The sequence below is a fragment of the Carassius auratus genome, chromosome 5 (assembly GCF_003368295.1).
Source record: "Carassius auratus strain Wakin chromosome 5, ASM336829v1, whole genome shotgun sequence".
NCBI classification, from domain to species: domain Eukaryota; kingdom Metazoa; phylum Chordata; class Actinopteri; order Cypriniformes; family Cyprinidae; genus Carassius; species Carassius auratus.
This window is the reverse complement of record NC_039247.1, coordinates 11,802,370-11,814,665: the sequence shown is the minus strand read 5'-3', so window position 1 is coordinate 11,814,665 and position 12,296 is coordinate 11,802,370. Positions and strand designations below refer to the sequence as shown.

The window sequence follows — 12,296 nt, the reverse complement described above, 5'->3', positions numbered from 1 at the left end:
ACTTTTATAACACTTTCAGCTTTAAATACATGTAAGAGTACAATTAAGCACATTTTACCATATGTGACCTTAAGTCGCTGGGGTATATTTGTAGCAATAACCAAAAATGCATTGTTTGGGTCAAAATCATAGATTTTTCTTTTATGCCAAAAATTATTAGGATAATGAGTAATAATCATGTTCCATGAAGATATTTTGTACATATCCTACTGTAAATATATAAAAACTTATTTTTTGATTAGTAATATGCATTGCTAAGAACTTTAAAGGCAATTTTCTCAATATTTAGATTTTCTCAGTATTTTAAGTCTGCAGATTCCGCCTGCTTACAACTTTGCACCATATATATATATATATATATATATATATACATGCATGACATGCACAGTATCTCTTCTGGTGTCAGTAAAGACATTCTTAGCTGCATTCTGCACTAATGGAAACATAATGAGGAACAGAGAAGAAATGTGTTTGCTCACTTGCACGATTTACATTGCACTTGAAGTAATAATAAATGTTTAAACCTCAGTCAGAAGAAATGCTGTCTTCGATACAGCAAATATTATGAGAAAGGAGTTAACCAGAATCACAAGTAGTTGACTGAAACAGCAGCATTATTAAAAGTGATGTTTGTATTTTATAACTTTTAAATACTTTTCTTATAATATACAGAGACAACTATAAGTAAGCCATTTGTAGGTTGATGCCCCTGAAAAGTAAACACTGTCGGTTGGTGGCATCTAAACAATGTTTTTTTGGGTTAGAGTATCTCATCCTGACATAGCAACACTGGCTCAAAAAAAAGTATCAGTTTGAGGGCGGGGCTATGTGTTTGTCCAGCCAATGGCAGACAGGGCTCAAGTAGTGAGGTCCAGATCAGGTGTGATAATACCGTCTAGTGGGTCACCCTTAATGTTGAGCTCTGCAGGGGAATATTTGGGAAACCTGTTTGAAACAGTCATTATCATGGTATTTGTTTTGGCAATGCTAGTGCCACAGAAATTACACACCTTTAGTGTCATTATGGTCTTCCTGTGAAGTGGTTTCAACAGGAGAGATCCTCTTTGAGATTTTGAGGTGTCTAGTTTTCAGCTGAGTCACTAAGCATGTGGTTCTCACTCTAATAATCTGAAACTACTTCACTCAAAAAGTATCAAGCTGCGACATCACAGGGATGTGAGTGGGCGGGGCTTTTGCTTTTTGGAACGCAGTTTTCTGGTATTGAAACTAAAATGCTGTGTTTTCACATGAGGTGATGAGGCAGATTGCAAAGCATTTATCAATAGGAAATCACATGAACAATATGGTTGTTTTAATATACAAGTATTTCAGCTGATTCTTTCCAAGAAAATAAAGTGCAAATCTTATCGTGTGCTGTTAAACTTAATGAATTCAGCTGAAATGGTTATGTGCTCTATTTTGCAGCTCAGCATCAGAGGATCTTGGGTGCAGGCGGGGAGAGTTCAGCCGGAAACACTATGGATCAGTTGAACTGGTGAGGACTGTCATTTTTGAACTCTTATGTATTTGCCTTTTTCTAATTTATTTGTCTCCTCCTGTGCACTGCTGTAAAAGGTGTAGCTATGTGTTTCTGTTTGATTCCTTATACTGTATATGTCTGCGGTTCTGTCTGTTTTATCAGATGAGATTTGAATATATTCGTAATTACATTTATCACTTAAACATCATCTCACCCTCACCCAAGATCTCTGGGAGCATATGCACAATTATAGCATCATTTATATGATTCAGAGTATTTTGTCTGGTCAAACGCACGTGTTTCATTGAGTAGGTGTGGCTGTATTTCTTTCAGCGGTGTCTGTCTCTGCCAGATAGTTGTTGCACGGAGGAAGTGGCTTGATACCACACTAGATGCTACTTCCCATGTGAAACGTGCAGGAGGTTTGTGGGTAGAAAGAAATGTGTGACCTTGTGTCAGATAGAACCGTGTCACAAAACCACATGCGTTATCATGCACGACAGATGGAGCATATAAATGTGTGTGTATACAACTGCATGTGTCTGTATGAGAAAAGGAGCAAGAAGGGCATTTGTTACTGCATGAGCCATTGTGATTTGGTATTTAAAGCTGCCGTGTGAGACCCGTAGTGAAAAACAAATTTATTTTTATTACAGTTTATTTTATCAGCCTAGTAATTGTTTTGAAAGTTTAGAACAGTGAAAATTAATTGTATAGAAGTTCAAAAAATTATGTAATCTTGTTCTTTTTTCAGGGGTACTTGATTTTGATTCTGGTACTTGTCAATTGTAGCATTTTGCAGTCTGATATTTCTGAATAATGACCGTTGTTTGTGATTGGATACTGTTTCTCTACAGTTTCTACAAGGCATCTTAAATCAATATTTAAAAAAAATTCTCAAAAAGCCTAATTCTTGTCAAATAATAAAATAATTTCTACTCAAATCAGTATTTCATGCCAATTTATTTAGTAAGTAGCCGTGTAATATGTTTTCCATCAGTGTCCTCTTCTCTCTGTTGGGGTTTATTTTGCAGTAATGACCATCTGATTGCTTACCCATCTTTTATATCCATTGTAAATTTAAAACAAGAAATATCTAGTTAAATTATTTTTTTTAATTAGCATGCAAGCCATATTTATCTTTGTTATGCTGTCTGTCTTTATTTTTCCATATGATTATTTTGTTTTTAATCTGTTTCTTATTGTTTATTTGTTTTTCTTTTTAAACCAGGCTGAGTTTATTATGAAACATTTTTCTACCGTCTCTCTCTTTTTCTCTAAAGATTGGCTTTGTCTAATTGCATTCATTATTCCACAATGTTTATCTCTTTATTATGGATTTCTGTATGTATCTGTCTGACAATGTTTTTCTGAAATTATTATATTATACTATTAATTGATTCTGTTATGGTTTTCATTGCAGTGGTTGCATAATTTTACATTTCCACTTTCATGTGTGTGTTTTGCATTTAATAGTGTAATCATCATTAGGGAAAATTGCAGTATTGACCACATTACATTATTATACAATTACATTGTGCAAACATACACAAGGTAGACAGTCACACAGATTTAACACACACTACATGGTTAGAGGGATACATTTTTTATATATTTTCATAGGCTGCAACCTGAGAACCAAATGATTAAGAAATGTGTATCCTCTGGATGTAAAATCTCTGCATGGCTGACTAGCTGTATGTTACAGTCAGTTTTATATAAGTGCATTAGGTCCAGAGATCCTTTTATAAGTGAGTGTATGACCTCTAAGTGCAAAGTGTGTATCTAAGTGCTGAAGAATGTAATATGTGTGCGTGTGTGTGAGAGAGAGGTTTTTGAGTTAAAAGCTTCCCAAGTCCCCCGTCCTCTCATAACTGCATGATGGCTTAATGTCAACGTGATTCTTGTTTAGACACCATTTCTAAAAAGAGGCTATATATCATCTAGAAACTGATTCTATAACCTATAATCATAGAAAACTCAAGCAAGACATTAGACCTGATCACAGAACATCAGCCAATGCAATATCTTTGTTGGAAAGCAAAATGTGCTGCATTTTATGACTTCTCTATTGTTGATCAAATATTCATGTGCGTAGTATAAATGGATAGAATACATCAGCCATGTTGAATTCGGACATGCTACTGATTTGGCATCTAATACTGCTTTTTGGATACTATGGACTTTAATATCAATGGCTCCTTAATTAATATATTTAATGAAATACCAAGAAAATATAATTCCGACCTAGGCCATAACGATATCTCAAACATTAGAGAAATACTTTTTATTTGGTTAGGTGGTGTTACAAATGTAATGGACCTTTTTATTTATAAGTATTTTAAAATATACTTCAATTAACTCTTAATCATATGACAAATATGCCGAAAATTTCTTTGTTAATGTACGTTATCTCTCACATTCAATTACAAAAGATATTACATGAATTACATTAATGATATAGACTAATTTCAATTCCAAACAGGAACATTTGAAAAAAAAAAACATAAATAAATAAATAAAAATAGCTTGCTATAATAGCAGCTTTTCTGTTCATATCAAAAGTGAAAATGCTGGGCAATGCAGAAAAATTGCAGCCAATCAGAAGAGTATGTGAACTAGTTCTCTTAAATAACTCATTATGTCACACTTGCAACATAGCACAGCTGAAGACCATAAAAATTGAAGGCACATACCTTATTTTTACCTTATTTATGATTTCAGTTATGCATCAACAAACGGTATGCTTTTTCAAAAAAAAAATTTTTTTTTTAAGAATGTTTCAGTATCTAATGTTTGTAAAGTTCCACAATCAATCTCTCATCTCTTATGTTTATTTCATGTTTTTGGTTTAGTGAAATTTCACTCTGTGTGGTGCTTTCTGGTGGGACACAGCAGAAATAAAACTAACTGGCTGATAAAATATACTGTCACTAATCACTTATCACTATTAAGGATTAAGAGGTTCCTTTCATTGCTTTTTGCATCAAACCTGGTCAGGAATCAGTATATAAAGGAGTCTAAGATGGAGTGTTTCAAAGAGAGCAGATGAAAATGCTTTGTCATCATCAAAGCAGCTTCACTGAAGTCTATGACAGGTCTCAGCTGTGCTCAGCTGCAGTGTGTGAAAGGCGATAACATCAATCATTGAAAAAAACACAGCTGACCCACTGTACCCACCAATACATAGGCTAAAGATGTGTTGGAGAATATTTCTAATACCAACAGGAATCTTGAGGAACAGGAATCTGATATAGAGTGAAACAGAACAATGCTTCATTGTCCTTCTTTCATTTCATCACCTTTTATCCAACCAGACACATTTTTGTATGTGCCGTTGCCTTAAATGTCCTCAGTATTCCTCATACAAATTCTCTGTCTCAGTCTCTCACCATTAAATAGCTTACTTTTGTATGGATTTAAAGAAAAGTTTTCATGAGGATTTTCCGTCATTCTTACAGCTCTTTAAATGAACATTTAGAAGTAAAATTTTTTGTTGGTGTTGTTGTTGTTATATGGCACCTGTTGGAGCAATTGAAAAGGTAAAAATATATATATATATATATATATATATGATTCCATTTCTATCGGAAAGAGGAAAAGGATGATTTTGTATTTGTTTTAATCCACTCCATTTATGACAATTCATCAATAAATTCTATGAAAAAGAGTAAACAACTCAATACTTGAAATCTGTTTGCTGTGTATCCCAAAAAAATATCACTAAGATATTGCCAAGATACTAGCAATCTTCTTTATTATATAAAAAAAGTGCTCAGTGCATTTTTCTTTTGGACACAGCAAACAAATTTCAAGTATTGAGTTTTTTTACTCTTTTTCATAGAATCCATTTCAGTCGTGAAACAGGAACTGTGTTACATGTAGTCTCATTTGCTTGGTTATGTCTACAGCCTGCTTGAATTAGATCTGGACTGGAATCATTACACATGAGTTTGAAATGGCTTTGAATCCAGTCTGAAACCAAGGCGCACTCAGACACTGTGTTATGTCACTAAATGGCTGTGATAAGCAGTGACAAATGTGTGCTCATTTTATTCCAAACATATGAATGTGAATCTGGCAACATTTTATTATTCTGGTTTTTGTAATATGTGCTGCTAAAAGGTTAATCATATTTAAAAATAACATACCACCAACACTAAACCCTAAACCAAAACCTAAACAACACTGTTAACAAAAGCAAGTGTGCAATAAAAACACATTTGCTATACCAAAACATTTAAAGGGTTAGTTCACCCAAGAATAAAAATTCATCCATCTTCTACTCACCCTCGAGGTATCATACACTCTCAGAAATAAAGGTACAAAAGCTGTACTGGGACGGTCAAAAGGTATGTTTATACCTATTAGGTTCTAATATGCACACTTTACGTACTAATATGTACCTTTAAGGTACCAAAAAGAAAACCTTTAGGTACTAACATGTACCTTTTGAAAAGGTACCGTCCCAGTGACAACCTTTGTACCTTTTTTTCCGAGATTGTAGGTGTATGTGACTTTCTTCTTTCAGAATAATCCAGTCGAAGTTATATTAAATATTGTCATTGCTCTTCCAAGCCTTTCAGTGGGTGTAAGTGGGTGTTTGTTGTCAACAGTTCAGAAGACGTGAAATAAAGTGTGCGCATCTGTAATAAAACGTATCTCACACGCCTGGGGGGCGAATAAAGGCCCCCTATAGCAAATCCAAGCATTTTTGATTTCAGATGTAATAAACACTTTTTTTTCTCACTTCTGCTGTCTTTTAGGAACCGGGAGACATGCAGACATGCTTATAATGCTGCAAGATGATACATACACATCTCCCAGTATGCATCTTCTGCCTCTGACGTACTGCTCTTATTATAATTATTTGATTCTAACCAAGTCCAAACGCCTTCAAACCCCATGCCCACACATATGCTGAGCAGAGGGAGGGATGGCTGCAGACTGCGTTGTGTAAAATGAGCATGTTGGGCTCAGTAGAGCATGTTGCCTGCAGCTCTATCATATGAAGCTTCGAGAATGACTCACGCTCACTGTGTCCAATGCTGTGGGTGGGTCACTCAAAAGATGGGACACAATATATTTGTTTACTCACGGGCTGTCTGAAAGTTATCTGTGAGTTCAGACCACTTGTCAAGGACTTTGAGTGTAGTTCTGGTGTGAAATGTCTTGTGTGGGAAAGAACAGCGCACTTATTTAAATAAAGTCCGTATGATTTATTAATTTGTATGTTTGGAGTGTGTGTTAGGGGGAAATCCTTTGATTTGTTAAATATAACTAAACTAAAACCAGTTATATAATTTCCCTCCACTCTCCTTTTTGCCACTCATTCTGCAAGAAATTTTTCAATTAGCTTTGGGGGACAAGTTCATATGTACGGTATGTATTGTGCAGATAGTGTTGGCTTTTCAAGCTACAAGCTAATTATATTTATATAAAGTTATATAACTCATGTACAAACAGAAATGCAGTGAAAAAAGGTAACTTTAATAAATTAAAAATAACTAACCAACAATATAATTTACTGTATATCATATATAATAGTTCAATCATAAATAAATGAACAAACTTAATTGGGGTGACAGTGTCAAACATTAAAAGGTAAGTTTATTCTAAATTAATCAAATGCACTCTAATTTACATGACCGTGTCGAAAACATAGTAAATTGGTTAATTTAAGTGTGCCTTCGCACTTACAGGTTTATTAAGTTTGTGTACTGAATAAAAATACAAAAAAAAAGTGCTGGTTTGATATCACTGCTACAACCTGTGCCCCTTAAACTTTAAAAATAAAGGTCCACCACTCACCAAAAGGACACATGAAGCAGCTCCTCTGGCATTTGTCCATAGCTGCATGTCAGGTTGTGCAAACAGGGTTTATACTTTCATTTTAATCTGTATGCAATTAAATTAAGTAGCAAAAAAAAGTTTAAGTAGCACAAAACTTGCAGTGATTAATTTCCTGCCCCTTCCAAAAAATGAAAGAGACTTGTGATAATTTTATGGTAATTGCAGTTGCCACTGTTTGATGGTCTCATTGTATAAACCTGTTCTGTGCTTCACACTTCACCCAAAGCTTCATTCCACAGCATAGACTGATTTAGATTATGGAAATGTTTCCTTTTGCTTTTCTCTCAGACTCAAATGCTTTGCTTTCTCCATTTGTGCCGCTCTCCATATTCTGTCCTCCTCTCATCTGTCTCTCTGCCTCTCTCTCTCTCTCTCTCTCTCACTCACTCTATTGTGTGGGGCATGAGAACACATACAGAAGCTCTCTAAAAAGATCAATGTTACATCCCAGTCACAATAGAATTGATTCTCTTGTGCACTCTTTTTCTTGCTCTCTCTCTCTCTCTCGTGCTTCTCTGATATTGGTGTGTGTGTGTGTGTGTGTGTTTGTCCTGAACTTTTGCTTGAGTTTGGTAGACTGTCCTGTTACTATCCTGCTATCATTAACCTCATGGCATTTATTAAAACACCTTAATAGCACCACAGAATGTCACTGGGCAAAAGAAGAAGAAAAAGCGATCTTATGAGACACGTAATTGTGTCTCTGTGTGCTCCTGCATTAGTGTAAGTCCATTAGAGGGATCTTGTGTATCGTAGGCATGTGTCATGAGCAAATGTCAAGTTGTCTCAAGGGTTTTGATCTCCCTGCATCCATTTCGGACATGAAGAAATGTATCCACAAAACCTTTTTAATAATTTAACCACCACTGTTTGCAGTCAGTGTACATTCAATGTAAATTAATACAGGCTTTAATTTTACACTGAGCTCAAATACTGCTGATACATTTTAAATATATTTTTTTTAGTGTCAATAAAATATATTAAAATAAGAAGTTTACTGAACAATACTATCTAATACAGATATACAAATGTAAAAATGTATTGAAATATGTTTGAAATAATAAATTGACACTATAAAGTGTTACATATATATTAATAACTACACAATGTCAATGTACACCCCAATACACACCCAATACAAACACCTACACCACCATCCAATAATAATAGAGATGATTAATCAGAAGAACAGAAGCATCATGTTCAGATATTTGAAGAAGTGGATAGTTTGTTTTCTTAGCATACACTTATAGAAAGAGCAACTTCATATAAACATTTTTTTTCCATTCTGGTCTCGATTTATCTCAACTAGGATGTCAAATGGGTGCTTATTAAGTGATTAGTCTGAGTGCAAGAGTTTATCTAAAATCGTCTGCCTGGACTTTTGGCATTCTGAGGCCAAGGCAGGCCATCTGCCACACTCAAATACATACAACGTCAATCTCACACCCTTCCAGCTAGTCTCTCTCTAGCTGCAGTGCAGCTGCAGTCTGTTTTTAGCAGCTTGGTCTGCCAGATACAGAAAAGAGGGAAGAGAAAGAGAGGGAGGCAGACCAACAGGTGGAGAAGAAAGGTGGGAGAAATGTGAGGAGGAAAACAGGGTGACTGAAGAAAAAGGAAATGGGAGAGGTTCTGTGTTCTGTTGCCTAGCAACCAACATTATTCCATCTGGGGGGATGCTGCAGTTTTACTGCAAAGACCAGATTACATCGTGTCAGGTGCAAGTGATTGTCCCACATACACACACAATATCTGCAGATATACACTTTCAGTGAGACTACTTCTCTTACAAATAGGTGTTAAGACAGAAGTGTGTGCATGTGTGTGTGTGTGTGTGTGAGCGAGTGAGCACAGATGAAACGATCAATGCTGCACACATATCAGACACACAGGGATCACTTGCCTGTAATTAGTCTCTGATTTAGTGTGCAGCTGCTTCTGCATTCATATTGAAGGGTTTTCATGTAAACAAAGTCATCTGTGTGTGTCTGCGTTGAGAGTGTCTCCGCTATATGCTGCCTTTTCTCTGTCTTTCTTGTGTCTTTCTACGAGCATCTCTTCAGCAGTCTCAGACCTGAGCAAGGTGAATTACTAAGGTTTGCGGTAGTCAGTTTACTGGTACTTGTGCCATAATTTAATGCCCAATGTATGTCTAAATACATTTTGCGCCCATGTTATTAGTATATTACACACACCTGATTATCTGATGTACATAAATTTGCACTGCTCTGGGTAGATTGCTCTGGTCATTATAAAAATGATCTGACTGTGTCCGTATTCTTTAATTCATGCATTGTCAGTAGAGCAACCACAGAACTTTCCACTCCCATCAATGTTTTATAGGATTGTACTTTCACACTAATTTGCCCTGTTTAGTATATCTGCTCCATATATGAATACAAGGAAATTTTCAGGAAATCTAAACATTAATATATATAAAAATTATAGGTTTGGTGTTGCTATGTTTTTACTTTTGTTTTAAAGATGTCTAAACAAGGCTGTACATGTTCCAAAACCATGTTTCATGTGCTTCACATGTGTTTTACATATTTCATATGTGATTTTAACACGTGACAGCACATGTGAAGTCCATGTGGTTATTCTGTAAGGGTAGATGTAACAGATGTAAAAGTCTTTACTGTCATTTTTGATCAATGTAATGTATCCTTGCTGAATAAAATAATAAAAAACAAAGCAAAACCTTGCTGACCCCAAACGTATGAATGGAAAGCATATTAGAATGATATTCTGCATTGAAACAAAAAGAAAAATTGTCACAATTTCTCACTCAAATCTTTATGCTGATAATATAATTAGCAATAATAATTTAGAGAAATGCATTATACTAGTCTTTTGGACCCTGCTGTATAGCTGTACTCCTTAATCTCTTCCCTTTTAACATCATGACATATCTGTCTTTCTCCTCAGCTCATCTCTAGTGATGCAGACGGGGCCATACAGAGAGCTGGGAGATTCAGAGTGGAGAATGGATCAATAGAAGAGGTAAGATATGATGAAATATTGTACAGTGTGAAATGTGTGTGCGCAGACTGACCACAGTATGTGATGAATTGTAAAAGATCCAAAAGTGTTACAAAACTATTCTGAAAATTGCCAGGCTAAAGGTTAAATAGCTCTACTAGTGTTGAACAGAGAGTGAACAAGGGTTTGAACTCATCTGCTCGATGGCTGCGGGTTCAAGTCAGTCCAGCACTGCAGGCACGGGGGCGATACAATGTATGTAAATACATGCATAAGATGTGAAGGTGCACAGGAAGAGGAGCACAGATTAAAAGAAGTGGGAGGAAGGATGAAGAAAAGAGAAAGAGAACAGATGTATTCATCTGGCAGTGGGCAACAAATCAAAACTGCCAGCTTTTCTGTTTTGTGAGCGTGTCTGTAGGTGTTTCAATGAAACATACAAGCATCAGCAAAAACAACAATCGAAGCCAAGTGATTCAATCAGTCCCCAATGTTCTTGCTCTCCTATTCTCCCTCTTCTCTCTCTCTCTCTCTCTCTCTCTCTTTCCCTCCATCCACTTGTCCTTTTCATTTCAAGCACCAGACTGTAGCTATGCCAACCCCCAATGCTGTATCCCACCAAAACAGACCTCTGATTGGTTGTTAATGATTTAGGCTGGACTGTCACCAATAGTGATGGGTTCCTAGGGTTCCTCTGAGTAAATAGGGAGGCTGTTGTTTAGTTATTTATAATTTGTCAGTGTGAAAATATTGTTTGGATTTTTTTCTGGAACATGATAGGATTGATTATTAGATGAGCAGAGGTGTGCCAGACATGTTTGTGTTTGTATGTATGTGTGCGGCCCTACAACAAAGCAATAAAAAAGTGAGAGAGTTCCCCTCTCGAGCCAGTGTTGCTTTGCAGCTGAAATCTTACATTTAATCAATATTTTTTTGTATTTGGGACAGAAATTTTCTACATTGTCGTTTAGGGTAACTATTTGTCCTCTTTTTTTTCCCGGACATTGTCTGGCCATAATTTCTAAATTGCCTAAATGTCTACGTTTAATCTTTGTTTTCCTATCGTCTTTATAGTTGCTGAAGGTAATGATTGAAAAGTAGTTTGACCAATAGCGTGCAAGGCATTGTACATAATTGGCCAATCATGGTGTGCGAGAGAGTGGGATCTACAGAGAACGGTCAAGCATTGCAAATGCAATAGGAAAACAAAGCCAAAACCCACACAATTTAGGTAACTTAGAAATCATGGCCAGAACATTTCCAGGAAAAAGAGGATGTACTATGGTCACCCTATTGTTGCAAATTCTGTTGACTTTTCTGTTGATATTCTGTTGATATTATGTGGCTGGTTAACATAGAGGTTTTCTTGAATTTACAAGAATTATTTGTAATAGTCTTGTGCATGCAGGCACAAAAAACTGTTTAAAAATATTTATCAGTAATGTTTTACATCATATACCATATGTCAAAATTTGATTGTAAAGTAACATTACAAATGTATCATTTACAGCTTTGTGCAAACTGCCTTGTTTAAAGAAAAAAAATTATTTGTGAATAAACAGAAATTTTAAAGAAAATGTATTTTATATAGTAAATATACATTTATATTTATATTAAATTTAAATATTTCTAACAAAAATACACAGCTAAAAATAAATATTGATCACTCTTTTTTGTTGGGGCTAATGGAAATGTTGCAAGGCGCGGGAAAAAAAATGCATAATTCTGATTGGTTAAATTCTTGGTGGGACTTTTCTGTAGACCTCTGACCATACGCCTGGAACATGGAGGAGAACTGACGTCCATCTGGAGAACCCAGAGTATCACACCAGATGGTACTTCAAGTACTTCCTGGGAAAAGGTGGGATTCCACTGCCAAGTATAGAGTATGCACACATACACAGACACACACACACACACACACACAGATTTGCAAATTCTCTTGCATACACATACTGTACATGCACACGTACCCATGTTG

General features: G+C 35.6%; 1 protein-coding gene across 8 annotated transcripts in view; it reads left to right on the top strand.

The window, feature by feature from the left end:
* Positions 1–12,296, top strand: part of LOC113075813 (GTPase-activating Rap/Ran-GAP domain-like protein 3) — a 56,092-nt gene that overhangs the window by 17,450 nt on the left and 26,346 nt on the right. For all 8 annotated transcript variants that reach the window (XM_026248496.1, XM_026248471.1, XM_026248465.1 and 5 more), the window contains 3 exons: positions 1,426–1,495; positions 10,262–10,336; positions 12,077–12,176. In XM_026248496.1, the coding sequence (XP_026104281.1) occupies positions 1,426–1,495; positions 10,262–10,336; positions 12,077–12,176 (245 nt within the window). The remainder of the gene's footprint in view (positions 1–1,425; positions 1,496–10,261; positions 10,337–12,076; positions 12,177–12,296) is intronic.